The sequence below is a fragment of the Sciurus vulgaris genome, assembly GCF_902686455.1.
Source record: "Sciurus vulgaris genome assembly, chromosome: 2".
NCBI classification, from domain to species: Eukaryota; Metazoa; Chordata; class Mammalia; order Rodentia; family Sciuridae; genus Sciurus; species Sciurus vulgaris.
Genome location: NC_136462.1, coordinates 6,788,644 through 6,802,258, shown reverse-complemented (window position 1 = coordinate 6,802,258; position 13,615 = coordinate 6,788,644). Strand labels below are relative to the sequence as shown.

The 13,615-nt window shown below is 49.3% G+C and overlaps 1 protein-coding gene across 2 annotated transcripts in view; it reads left to right on the top strand.

The window, feature by feature from the left end:
• WDR25 (WD repeat domain 25) overlaps positions 1-13,615 on the top strand; it is a 136,842-nt gene that overhangs the window by 48,440 nt on the left and 74,787 nt on the right. Inside the window, exon 2 of one of the 2 annotated variants that reach the window (XM_079129507.1) lies at positions 11,349-11,431. The exons of the other annotated variant lie outside the window; for it this stretch is intronic. Coding sequence (XP_078985633.1) covers positions 11,349-11,431 — 83 coding nt within the window. The remainder of the gene's footprint in view (positions 1-11,348; positions 11,432-13,615) is intronic. 2 annotated transcript variants of the gene reach the window in all.

Below are 13,615 nucleotides of genomic sequence, written 5' to 3'. Positions count from 1 at the left end.
GACCTGGTGGCAGAGGGGGTCAGAATGTGACCTGTTACCCTGGGGTTCCCAAATGGACCTAGGGTTGAACACTTCCTCAGCACCTGTTTGGTGGCCAGCCCTCCGCTGGGAGTACACGCATCCACTCAGGCACTGAACCAGCACTTAGAAAGCACCCACTGCATGCCAGGCAGGCTATCAGGTATTGGGCAGATAGCAGTGAACCAGAGGCAGGGCATCTTCACCCTGCTGGGGTTCCCCAGTTGGTGGGGAAGGGAAGGAAAGGAAAACACCTCACATTTAGCAGCGTGGATCAAGAAACCTTGCTGTGCTGAGATAGTGGGTCTGTGCCACTAGTACTTTATATAGTGGACTGCCTGAGCCAGAGGAAGCCATCTCTGTTGCCCCATTGCAAGGTGCAGGGACCACTCGCTGATCCTAGACCTGTTGCTTGGAGCCTTCCCATCCACTTAATTTCCTTTCCTTTTTTAATCCTGTGCCTGGCAGGATGTTGCAGGGGCAGTAATTTAATAAAAGTATGCAGTTTGTAAAGCAGCTGCTATTCTGTGTACTAAGCACATTGCCAACCTTTTCAGGGAAATCTCCAAGCTGTTCTTGGAACTTGGTGATATTGTAGGGGGGGAAGAAGTTATATTTAATAACATTTCACCCATTGGGTTGTGCAACTAATAGAAGCACAAATGGAGGCCACGTCTGAAAGCCATTTCTTTATGTGATTCAGAGAATTAGGACCCAGCAATTACACCGTGTATGGGATTTATGAAGACATTAATGCCTGACAGGAAGAAAACATCTCAATAAGTCATTCAATTTGGGGTTGCAGGCATGGATGCCAGTCCTGATCTGGGCCTCCTGCTCTGCTCCCCAGGGCGCAGGCCTGCCTTCTGGAGCATCTCCCTGAGTCCTGGCCTGCTTCCGCCAGGTGGGCTGGATCTGCTCAGGAATCCGATCTTCCACCTGGGCCCCTTGCTGCACAAAGCCCACCTTGTTAGGTGTGACACCGTGGCAGCCACATGATCTGTTAGATGAGGGACACACATTTAAAAAAATTTTCGTACCACTTGCTTTTCCCTTCTTTATTTCTCTTTCCCTGATCTGACATAAAAAAGAGAGTCACACACAAGCACGTCAGAATGACTGTCACGCTTCCTCATCTACTGGAAAAGCTACCGATGGAATTACTCTCGACACTGGTTCTGTTTATGGCAGATGCCGAGGGGGAGGGGGTGGAGCCGTGCATTCTCCTGTTTTCCAGGATAGCTGAAGCCTTAATTCAAAGGCAAATTGAGTTCTTCAGCTGTCACTTGGTCGTCCCCTCCAGTCTTTGGGGATAAATACCATGGCTCCTGCCTCATCTTTTTTCTCTATCCTTCTCCCCAAAGCTTTTCCCCCTTTATATTTTTTTCTTTGCTCAAAACTCAACATTTCTCTGACAAAAGCATGCATTATTTAGAGCCTGTCGCCTCTTGAAGTTCTTTAATTACAGAATTAAACCAAAGTAATGACAATTTAATTTGTTCCCTCATTAATTGGGAGTGCTCCGGGCTGATGTGAAATGAGTGCATTTGGAAGGCACGAGCAGCGTTTGTTGAATGAGTGGAGCATGAGTAATAATGATTGCTGTCGTTTAGTGTGGACGCTGGGCTAGGTGCTCTCTGCGCAGACTCAGTGTGTCCTCCTAGCAGGAGGGGATGCTGCCTCCTCTGCCTTGCAATTAGGATCTTGAGGCTCTGTGAGGTAAACCAGCAGAGTGAAGTCCTCCCAGTTGGCCAGAGGGTGATCTAGTCTGGAGTCAGGTGTCCAGCCCCATGGCCCCTGTCCTGTCCACAGCCCCACTTGGCCTTTGGCCTCAGAATTTACAAAGGGGCTGACCACAGGAAGAAGGCCCCGGACTGGGGCTCTGGTGCTGGCCCTGAGCTGCAGGTGAATGTTTGGTGCATTCCCATGTGCTGGCGCAGCTTCTGGGGGCCATGTCTGAAGGCACAACAGAGCCACCTGGCTTCCGCCTCGTGGTTTCAGGGCCTGGAGCCCTGTGTGTGTCAACCCTGGGGTTTTGGCGAAGGCTGGCAGTGAGAAAGTAGTTCATTGTGCCTTCTGCCCTGTTGCTTCGGTGTGCTCTCAGCATCCCAAGACCCAGGGGGTGGTGGGACGAAGCTGCTTTCTAACCATGAGAATGGGGGCCCTGAGACATGGTCCTGTGTGAGACATAGGCCCTGTGACAGGATGGGATTGGAGTCAGGGGGTTGGACCCTGCGGTACCTTGGGAATTGGGCCTTATGTCCTCCTTGTCACCCTGTCCCCCTGCTCCCAGGTGTCTGCTTGCTCTCACTGTTCCTATTACCCAGCAGTCTCAGAATTCTTCCCTAGGAGTTTTCCTATAGAACTTTGGAATTTATCATCAGTGAGTTTCTCTGCAGCAAAGTCTGATGAATTTAGTGTTAGAGGATTTGGTCACACTTCGTTATTGTTTGTCATTGAAAGTCATGCAAAGCAAATCACACTGCTTTGGATGCCAGGTCTCTGTGTCTTCCAGAAGGAGGAGGCAGGACTCCTTTAAGGTGGTGGCTGTGGCCTCATGGGTCCTTTATTCTGTACTGTGTGCCATAATGACTTCAAAAGAGGTTGACACTAGTTTATCATCAAAACTCAAATACAACAAGAGGTTTGAAAACTTACTTTTATAAGGATGAGAAGCCAACTCCGAAGCCACCCAAGACAGTGGGGAAAGGGAGGAAAGATTGACCCGAGGGTGGAAGTGAACCTAGGGCTTCCTCCTGCAGAGTGGAGGAGGTCCCAGAGGCTTGCTGCTGTTTCCGATTAGCAGGAAACGCCAGGCACCTTCGTTCAGAACCCCGGTTGCCTCAGTGAGCTTGTAGCTTCACGCTGGAAGAGGAGCACAGAATTGTTGGGTCACTGGGAGCAGGAGCAGAGCCCTGGGCATCCTGACCCCGTGTGGGCTCCTCTATATCTGGTGGTTGGAGCAGCTCAGTTCAAGCCCTGCGGTTCCATCCCAGGGAATCCCAGTGATGATGGGGCGGGTCTTGGGGGACACAGGTCTTGGTGAATGTAGAGAAGGTTCAACTCGCCAGGGGGTCGACTGCCCAGATGTTGGGACCCCTTGGATGTTTCAGCTGTGTCCCACCTTTCTCCTGGCAGGTGGGAAGGGGGTCATGAGGCCATTAGAGTGGAGAAGCTGTGGGACTTCATGAGCACCTGTTCCTGAGGTCTTCAGGGGTATTCACAAATGACACAGCTGTGACATGGACACTGTTGATGATGGTGGTCATAACTGGTAACAGTGAAGAGATGACAGCAACAGGAAGCTTCACAGGCCAGGAACCATGTTTTGAAGAGCAGCTTCACGGTTAGCCAGCAGCTGTGCCACTTCCTCTTTGAAAGCTGAGGCAGGAGTGTGGGAGGGACGGACAGAGCCACTGATGGACGGTGGCCTTTGTAATCTGTGAAAAGTCATTGGTGACACTTGGCTCTTTGTGGATTAGGCCCTCACAGGTAGGAGTGCTGTTGCCACCAGCATAGGTGCCAGCAAAGGAATTTCTGCTGTTACGCTTATGTAATGCCAAGCTGCTCTGTCAGTTACAGGCTGTGCGACTACAGAAACCATTGACTTAGGTGCTAGAGGCTCAGTGTTATCCCATTACGTAATTCTTCTTAACCCTTTGGAATCACTTGTTAGACTTGTATAGGAAAATGATTTTGTGTGCATCGAAGTGATGTAATTATACAGACTCGCTCAACACTTATATCAACAATCTTCTCAGAGTATAGTTTGTTAGGGAACAGTGCTTATCCAGCCTGCAGAACCCCAGACTGGGCGGAGCTTGGCTCCATGGATGCCAGTGAACTGGAGACTCTTCAGTTAGTCCTTAGCTGGCCCTTTTTGGGGAGATTAGACTTTGGAATTGTTTTTAAGAAATGAACGAGAGACCCATAAATCTCTGATTTTATTTTGGGCATCCACCTGGAGCTCACAAATGTAATTTCTGGTGAATTGGCAGCTCTACTGGGAAGCAGAGATGGATCTCTGTTGGTGGCATGGACATGCCAGACCCCAGGTGAAAAAGGGACTCGCTCCTTGCTGTGGTCTGCAGTTCACCACTGTCTCTGAGGGGACAGATGGGTGACTGGGAGGACATTCTGCCTGTCTTTCAGATGTGTGAGGGCAGTCTGGGCCGAGGGGCTCAGCCTGCTGCCACCTCAGGCCTGGGTGTTCTGGGTTGGTGGAGCCTGATGTGGTGACATGGGTGGTATCCAGCAGGGTAGGGAGGCAGCAAATGCTGGGCCTGCAGAATGGCATTTCTGTCGCCTAATGATTTTCAAAAACCATTTGTGAGATTGAGGTAATGTATCTCTCAGATTCCAGCAGTTTCCTCTTTCCCACCGCGCTGAATTGGCTGTTAAGTCCTCCTGCTGTGTGCACACAGCTGTTGCACCAGGGAAAATGGTCAGGCTCAAGTCACCTGCCATAGCTGTGCTCTCCACTCCCGGAACGGATGCACACCTGCACTTTGAAAACTGGAGTTTTTAAGAACATTGGAGACCATTAAGCAGAAAAAGCAGAATGCCAGATTGCGTGCTCAGTGGGATCATGGGGTGACACGGTGTGCCTAAGATCCCGCAGGCCCTCAGTGCTCACCTGTATTCGGGGTGTCAGACTCAGAACCAGGGCCACTGCTGTCCAGTACCTTCCCACTGCCCAGGGTTGTAACTCCTGGCCAGGTGGGAAGCACCTCAGGAAGAGGAGCACGGGGCTTCTAGCCCTGAGTCCTTAATGTCCTCCTGCTTGGAGCCTCAGTCTCTCATCTGTGATGTGCCCCAGTGTACCACCTCCAAGGGGTGAGAGGGCTGAGAAGATTCTGTCACCTGCGTGGATTCCTGGCCATGTGGGGCATGTGGACATTTAAATATGGTGGCCATGGGGTTGATTATAAAAATGCAAGTGTTTGTTCACATTAGAAAAGCTAGGCAAGTAGCACAACGGGGGGCCGAGAAAGGCCGAGATGGAGACACGATGCCCACTCAGCTGCACGGTCCCACTGACCACCCCAGTGACCGTGAGGCCACTTTTTGCTCATCTCAAAGAAGGGGGAGGCCAGATGGCCACCAGATCTTTACCAGATGGTGTGTGGTACTGTGGGAATGTCCATCAGGCCTGACCAGGCCTGGGGAGGTTGGGAGGAAGGAGCATATCACCTGCGATCGGAGGGAGAGCTGGGCTAACCAGGGCTGGGGGTGGGCGTGCTTCAGGTAGAGAGAAGGGCCTGTGTGAGGCCACAGGTTGTGAAGAACACAGCTAGAATGTAGTGTGCAAGGATGTCGGTGAACCGGGGGGGAAGGCTGGGCAGGGCAGGGACCCCTTTGTCATGGAAGGCATTTCCACTGCATGGTTCTGTTCACAGCCCGCTGAGCTCAGTGTGCCTGTCCAAAGCCCACAGCTAGGGAAGGGCTTGCAAGTGGAGGCTTGGAGAGTGCCTTCTTACTGGGCCTCTGATGGAGTTTTGGGGTGAGGGGCTGGAACTCATTTTCATGCGTGTGGAAGGGTTACTTCCAACTCCATCCAGGAGGCTGACTTTGCAGAGGGGCCTGCTGGAGCCTGCCCACAGACTTGCCCTGGAAGCCCTCCTTGGGAGCAGAAGCAGCCGGGAACTGGCCTGTGGAGGTTACCATGGCAGTGGGACCTGAGTGCCCACACTTGCTGGTCACCTGTATTCTGGGCCCTGCCCTGGCTGATCGTTGCACAGGGGAGGCTGTTTCAGCTGTTCTCCGCAGAAGCTGAGGTCAGGAGGCCTGTTCCCTGGATGCAATCGCGTGTGATACCAGCACCCAGGGTCCCACCCACACCAGGCCCTCAGAGGAATTAGGCTGCTGCCGTCGGAGCGAGGTGCTCAGCCAGGGGTGAACTCAGTGCTGCATTCAGGACCTCAAATCAGACCTTGTTCAAGGAACCCCCGTCAGTACCTTCCAGGAACATCCCTTGGTCCCCACCTATGGAAGACACAGAGATAGGGGGTGTTAAAGCAGCTTCCAGTGCTGTCGCTTGTCAAGGGGACCCAGGCCTTGGTGGTAGGAATGAAAAGGCCAGGCTTGGGTTGTCCCTGTCTCTCGTGATGGTGTGACCAGCGTCTTCCCCTGCACCCTGCTGTCCCCTCGTGTGTTGTGGCACCCACCTTCTCAGCTATTCTCCTACCCTGTCTGCCCTGCAGTCCCGTGGTCCTGGTGGCCCTACTCCCAGATGGACGTCCCAGGTGCCATGATGCTCTGACTTGCCTGCTCCCACGGGGCCCCCGTCTGTGCTCTGCCCTCTGGATGCCCTCTGGAGTCTCACTGAGTTATCCCGACCTCTCCTAAGGCAGCCAGAGAGCCCTCAGAAATGATGATTATTGTTTTGCTTGCTGCTTAACCCCGCTTCAGTAGCCTTCCATTTTATGTGGAAGAAAAAGGTGACAAAATGCTGCCAGTGTTTGCCAGGCCCCGTGTGACTCCTGTTTTGCTACTTCTGTGCTCTGCGTCTTCACCCAGAGCTCCAGACATGCTGGCTGCCAGTCCCTCTGGCCTGTGCTGCTGACCCCTCCACAGGCCTTGCCTGTAGCCTCCACGGCCTGGAGATACCTGCCTCCCCATGTCCGTCACCCTCCTCAGCAGGAGCCCACCCCTCCCCAGTTCCCCTCGCCATTGTTAGCCCCAGAACCCAGTTCTGTTCTTCCACAGGGCTTGCCCCAGCCGTCAGAGTGCTCATGTGTTGCTCTTCTCCTAGGTTCTCGTGAGTTCTTATGTTCTCGAGCCGTTGGGGTAGTGAGCAAGTGCGAGGCACGTAGTGGCCTCTGACTGAATGTCTACTGGATAATCCCAGGCGGTGAATGAGAGTCACCCAATTCTTGTAAGCCTGAGGACACCTGCAGGGTGGAGATGATGGCCGTCCCGGCAGCGTCACGAGCCTCTGTGAGGACTGCGTGCTTGCAGTTCGGAACGCAGAGCATGAACGTTAACACGAGGCCGTGATAGTTTCCTGCTCATTCTGACAAGCCACACCCTCCTCCCCCAGCTCAGTGAAGGAAGGAGTCCTTGAGGTGGAAGAGTAGGAGCAGTCTCAAACTCCTTTCACTCTCCGTCTTCAGGCTAAGCACAGCACGGACGGGAAAGGCCTGTGACCCAAGGACAAATGTGATGTTCAACTCAGAGAGGTCCGTAAAAGGGCTTCGCCACCCACCTGCCCGTCCATGCGGTCAGGCACCACCACTTTACCACCCATCCATCCATCCATCCATCCATCCATGCCTTCATCCATCAGACAGACATTTATTGAGCTTCTTAGTGCCAGACTCATTTCAAGACACTGGGATATGGAAGTGAATAAAACAGACAATTATCTCTCAACTCATGGAGCTTAGGTTTAAGTGGAAGAAAGAGACAACAAACAGACAAACAAACACGTAAATGAGGGAGAAACATGCACTAAGGAAAGGAGAGCCAGCTGAGCTGAAGGCAAAGGTGGGAGCAGCACCTCTGCGCAGCAGCCTGTGCTGGTGTCTGTCTGGATAAGAGCGTGTTGGTGGGCAGAGCAGGTGCACAGGCCCCCTGAGGGGGAGATGATGCATGTGAGCAGCAGCCAGGAGGCCATCGTGACTGGAGGAGAGTCGGGACAGGTGACGTGGGTTCTGTTCCCGTATGAGGCTCGCCCTGGAGTGTGCCAGAGGAGAGATGTGCCCTGACTTCTGGGTGAGAGTGCACTCAGCTTGCCACGTGGCAGTAGACTTGGGGCAAGAGTGGACATTGAGAAGCTGTTTTATTTTTTTTCTCCAAAAGTTCATTCTGGAAGAATTCACATACTATCCACCATCTTCATCACTTCCAAGCACATAGCTCATGCACATTAGATGCATCCACAGGAGTGTATAGCCGCCACTAGCATTCATCTGCATGACCTTTTTTTTTTTTTTTTTTTTTTTATTTTATGAAATGGATACTTGGCTTTGAGGCTGTTGTGACCCTGCAGGGAGCGGGGAGGACAGTAGCAGCAGAGGGATTTGGGGCACATTTTGGAGACAGAGCCCACAGGAGAGGGAGAAAGGGCAGAGAGGAGGATGCAGTACTTTGGACAACCAAGTTAGGAGCCGGCGCTCCTGTGAGGGAGGTCACCACGAAGCAACTGAGAGGCCAACAGGGAGGAGGGCTCCTCTGGCTTCAAGCTGTATTACTCCAGAGCGCAGGATTAGAGCAGAGGCTGGGCCTTGGACACTGCAGGGGGTGGTGGAAGAGCACAGTGGCTGATCCTGCAGACTCTTGAGCTAGACTGCCTGGCTCCGAGTCCCTGTCGCAGTGCGACCAGGGAGAGGAAACCTCTTCCCTTGTACAGTGAGCTCATGAGGCCTGTTCCACAGGGTTCTGATGAGGACTGACTTGTAGACTGTGCCAGAGCATTCCTGGCCCAGAGTGTCTTCACAATGCAATGATTGTCACCTGCAGTGGAGGCAAGCTGATGAAGCTCACCTCAGCGTGACATCCAGGACTGGATGCTTTTGAAAAGAGGATGGATCACTTCTTAGACAACCCCCATCCCTGCACTGGACAGATTCCTCTCTGCTGGGGTCTGCACTGCTGGCCAATGGTCCCCACTCTGTGACCTCCAGACCCCCCGGCTCTCCTTGTACTCCTCAGCTCCCTCTTGATGTCTTGCTCTTCATCCTTTTTACTCTGAGAAAACTCTTCTGTGCCCTTTTACAGTCTCTGTTGACATTTAAAACTCCTTTCCTTTGTTCTGACCTTATTGAATAGAGAGAATAATTTCGTAGAATTTCCTGCATAATTAGTTCATGTACTTACAGATTCTGATCAAGTTTCTCCTCAACCTTTGCGTTGAGAGATCTTGCATCTTTTGACATAGAAAATATTCCAGGAAGCGCTTAGGAGGATGGTGCAAAAAATGCAAACGCCCCATTTGCTCTTGCTGTTTCTGCAAACGTGATCCCCTTGTCACCCAGGCTTCTGCCAGGGTACCTTCCCGTTAGAACGAATGAAATTGGCTAAGACTCCTGCGCCCTGAGTGCTAGAAACCCTGAGTCTTTGTGAAGCTCTGGGCGAGGAGTGGCGTGGGAGGGCTCTTCAGTTCATTGCTAGTTCTGGGTTCAAGTCTGCAGTGAACAAGACTGGTTTGTTGATCACACTGGCCGTCCTCTTGTCTGTGACACAGTGGCTTACCTAAGGACAAAAACGGATCCCCTCGCTCTCCTTAGTGTTCCTGCCACAGTGCTGGAAGTGGAAGGATGTTTTCTGAAGTAACAAAGTAATAGAGTGTGTACAGAGCTGAGGTCAGGGAGGAGGTGGGGTGAAGTGTTACTCTCCAATACCGCACAGCGGGTGCTTAAAATTAGGTCTGCCTTCCAGCAATAAAACAATAGATCTGGTGGCTAATAATCACAAACTGTAGAACGGCTATGATAACACCTGGAGGTATCGGTCGAGTAACAATACAAAGCAGGCAGAAACCAAAGTTTCTTTTAGAAGAAGGAAATGGCTCTGTGTGGATTTCCTACTTTTATATTTTTCTGCCTGAGCAATGTTACTGACCTGAAGAAGCAGAGGACAGAATTTGGGGTGACCATAGCACCTGTAAAGTGAGGATGGAAATATGAGAAAGGAAAACTCAGAGAGGTAGAGCCACAAAGTCTTTGTATAAACTCTGCCCAAATTTCTGGATGACTGCTGGATCTGTGCATGGAACGGATGATGCGGCTCAACTGAGGCTGAGAGATTCGAATAGGAATTTCTACTGCTGTGTACCACCAAGAGGGGGAGGAGCGGAGTTTGGAATTTGAGTAGAGGTTTTAGCTGCTTGATTTTTTTTTTTAAATTGATAAGCTTGTTTCTAAGGAACATAACAGAATCTAGAGTTAATACAAAATACACCGTACATTTTGTAATCTCCAGTATTCTACCCAAAATTACTAGATAAAGCAAGAAACAGGAAAGGGGGGGAGGTTCATATTTAAAAAAAAGGCTGCGGGAGTGGTGGCACACATCTGTAATCTCAGCTTCTTTGGAGACTGAGGCAGAAGGATCACAGGGTTGAGGTTAGCCTTAAGCAATTTAGGAAGGCCCTGTCTCAACATTTTAAAAGAACTGGGGCTGCAGCTCAGTGGTGGAGCACATGCCTGACATGTGTGGGGCCCCTAGTAAAGACCTCAGTAACTCTCATATGCAGGAGAGGTGCAGAGGGAGAGGGAGGGAGTGCAGTCTTGTTTCCACAGTGATGCGGATGTCGAAACTGGCAGGCAAGTGTTTTAAAAAGCCATCGTGGGTGTGGTCAAGGGCACACAACATCACAACAAGTGAAAATATAGGAACCCTCAGTAGAGGAATGAAAACTGCAAGAAAAACAAATCCTAGAGCTGAAAAATACCGTATCTGAAATGAAGAATTTACCACTTAGATTACATAGCAGAATGGAGATGACAGAAGAAAGTCAGTGAACTTGGAGATAAATCACTACAAACTATTCAACCTGACAACAGAAAAAAAAGAAAAGATACTCAGGGACTTGTGGACGTTTTTGGAAGATCTATTTATTATATAAGTAATTGGAGTTCTAGAAGGTAAGAGAGAATGCAAAAGAAAAAAGTATTTTTAATAAATAACATCAGAAAAGCTCTCAAATTTGATAAAATATATATATTTACAAATTTAAAAAATACTGTGCAAACACCAAACAGTACAAATGTAAAGAAAAGCACACCCAGGCATATCATAGCCAGACCTCTGGAAATAAAAGATGAAGAGAAAATCTTGAAATCAGAGAAAAATGGATGTCACATGGAGGGAAATAATGTGAAAATCACAGACTTCTCATCAGAAATTATGAGGTCCAGAGATGATGGAATGGTGTCCTGAAGTGCTGATTGAGGCTTAAAAGTTGTCAAGCTGTGATTCTGTCTCCTTCTTTTGGATAAATGAAAACTAAATGAGAATTCATTGCCAGCAGAAGTGTATCACAGAAATGTTAAAGAAAGTTCTTCAGGGGAAGGAAAGTGATGTTGGGTAAGAGGTCAGACCTGGAACCATGAAAGAGTGAAGAGCCCTGGAAATGGTAAGTGTGTGGGAAAATATAGAAAAATTTTTTTTCACCTTAAAAAGACTACATCAACTATTTAAAGCAAAAAGAAAAAAAAAGTTGCATTGTGCGGTTTGTAACATCTGTAAATGTAATATGTACAGTGGCTATAATAAATGATGGGGGTTGGTAAAGGACATATATAGTTGTAAGCTTTTTTAATGTGAATTGGTACAATATCAACTGTGGGCAGACTATAAAATGTTAAGAATGTATGTTTTGCCAGGTACGGTGGCACATACCTGTAATCCCAGCAGCTTGGGAGGCTGAGGCAGGAGGATCTCAAGTTCAAAGCCAGGCTCAGCAATGGTGAGGCACTAAGCAACTCAGTGAGACCCTGTCTCTAAATAAAATGCAAAATAGGGCTGGGAATGTGGCTCAGTGGTTGAGTACCCCTGAGTTCAAGCCCTGGTACCCACTTCCCCCCCAAAATGTATGTTTTAATTCCTAGAGGAACCATTAAAAATAATATAAAGAAATATATCTAGGGGCTGGGGATATAGCTCAGTTGGTAGAGTGCTTGCCTCGTAAGCACAAGGCCCTGGGTTCAATCCCCAGCACTGCAAAAAAAAAAAAAAAAAAAAAAAAAAAAAAAAAATATATATATATATATATAGAGAGAGAGAGAGAGAGAGAGAGAGAGAGAGATAGATAGGTAGATATAGATAAATACAGATAGGTAAAACAGAACAGTGAAATATTGTTATTGCACAAGAAAGGAGAAAAATTAAAAAAGAGGTTAAAAGAGGAAATAAATAGTAAAATGATAGCTGTAAATCTGATCATGTCAACAATTACATGAAAAGTGGGTAGAAAGAGATTGTCGGGTGGATCCAGAAGCATAGGCAGCCACATGCTGCTGAGAAGTGATGCTATTTAAATAAAAAAGGAACTGATAGGCTAAGAGCAAATCAGTGGGATGAAGAACGTTCAAATGGTCAGCACAAGAAGTCTGTAAGGACTGATGGATAATGTGGACCTCGGGATGTCCTACATGGTGAAACGATCAAAAGGATCGTTGCTCAGGAAGTCAGTACACCTGTACGCACACCTGGTAGCAGTGGGCAAATGCTTGACAGAAATTTGTCATAGCATTTAAGTAAGAATAAGTGGTGTGGTGTGCACACCTGTAATTCCAGTGGATCGGTAGACTGAGGCAGGAGGATTGCAAGTTCAAAGCCAGCCTCAGCAACTTAGTGAGGCCTTAAGCAACTTAGGGAGACCCTCTCTCAATATAAAAAAAGGACTGGGGATGTGACTTAGTGATTAAGTGCCCTTGGTTTCAATCCCTGTTTAACCCCCCGTGCCCCCTTAAAAAAAAACCCAAACTCTAAAGTGGTAATTATCCACATAATCTAAGCAGTCGGTAGATGAACAGCTCAACAAACCATGAAGTGTAAACCAGAATGGTGTGTGGGCTGCACGTGTAACACACTTATGTGCTCATCAGCCTCGGATGCTGGTTTGCTAAGGAGGCTGCGAAGCAAGTCTCAGTGTGTTCAGAAGGGAATCAAATGATACAGGTCTCTGTACCGATCACAGTGTGGTTGTTAGTGATAAAAAATAAGACACCTAACAAAGAAGCAAAGCTCTGGATATGTGGTAATCAGGCCACACGTTTCAGGATGATCCATGGGACTCGGGCCTTTGGTTGATCAAAGTAAAGCACTGGGGCCTGGGTACCTCTGCAGTCTCTTTATTCTGATCCATGTTTGGTGCTGGGGAGTGGAAGTCCAGAGCCTTACCCCTGAGCTGCATCCCCACTTCTGTTAGATTTTCATTCTGAAACAGGGTCTCGCAAAGTTCCCCAGGCTGACCTGACCTTGGGATCGACGTCTTGAACAACTGGGGCCCCAGGTGTGCACCACCATTCTTGACATTGTGCTCCAACTTAAACAACCAAAACTAGGCAGAGAGGGTCCAGACACTGAGCGCCAGGCGTGCGGAGTGTGCCCTGCGAGGAGAAGCCGTGAGGCGAGGCCCGTGGTCGCTCTGCTACTGTCTGTTCAGAGCCTCCAGACTGCAGTGCCGAGGGAGAAATGGGGAGCCCAGAGACTTCCCCGAGTTGGGGAGGTGGAGCTGGGAGTCCAGAGATGCCAAGTCAGATGGAATTCTCGGGACAGAGCCAGAGAAGAGCACTCTACAGGGAGAGAGAGCTCTAGCACTCTGGGAAGCTCCCCATGTCCTCAGTGGACTCTGAGCAGCTTGTGTGTGTGTGTGTGTACATTCCTTGAGGTGGGAAGGAACCGCCCAGAAGGAACAGCGAGAGCAACCCCGGATCTCATAACACAGGCAAAGTTCACTTTCCCCAAGCCAGAGTGGCAGGTCCTCACAGTCTACAAGGGACTTGAGTCAGTGGTGGGATAAAATGACCCTAAACTAAATGCTACTCTGTTCTCTCCTAAGAAAGCTTAGGAGCTAACCTGGCAAGAAGCATGTGTTTCCAAGCAATTTAACTATGTCCCAGAACAAACTGAAAGAGTATTTATAGGA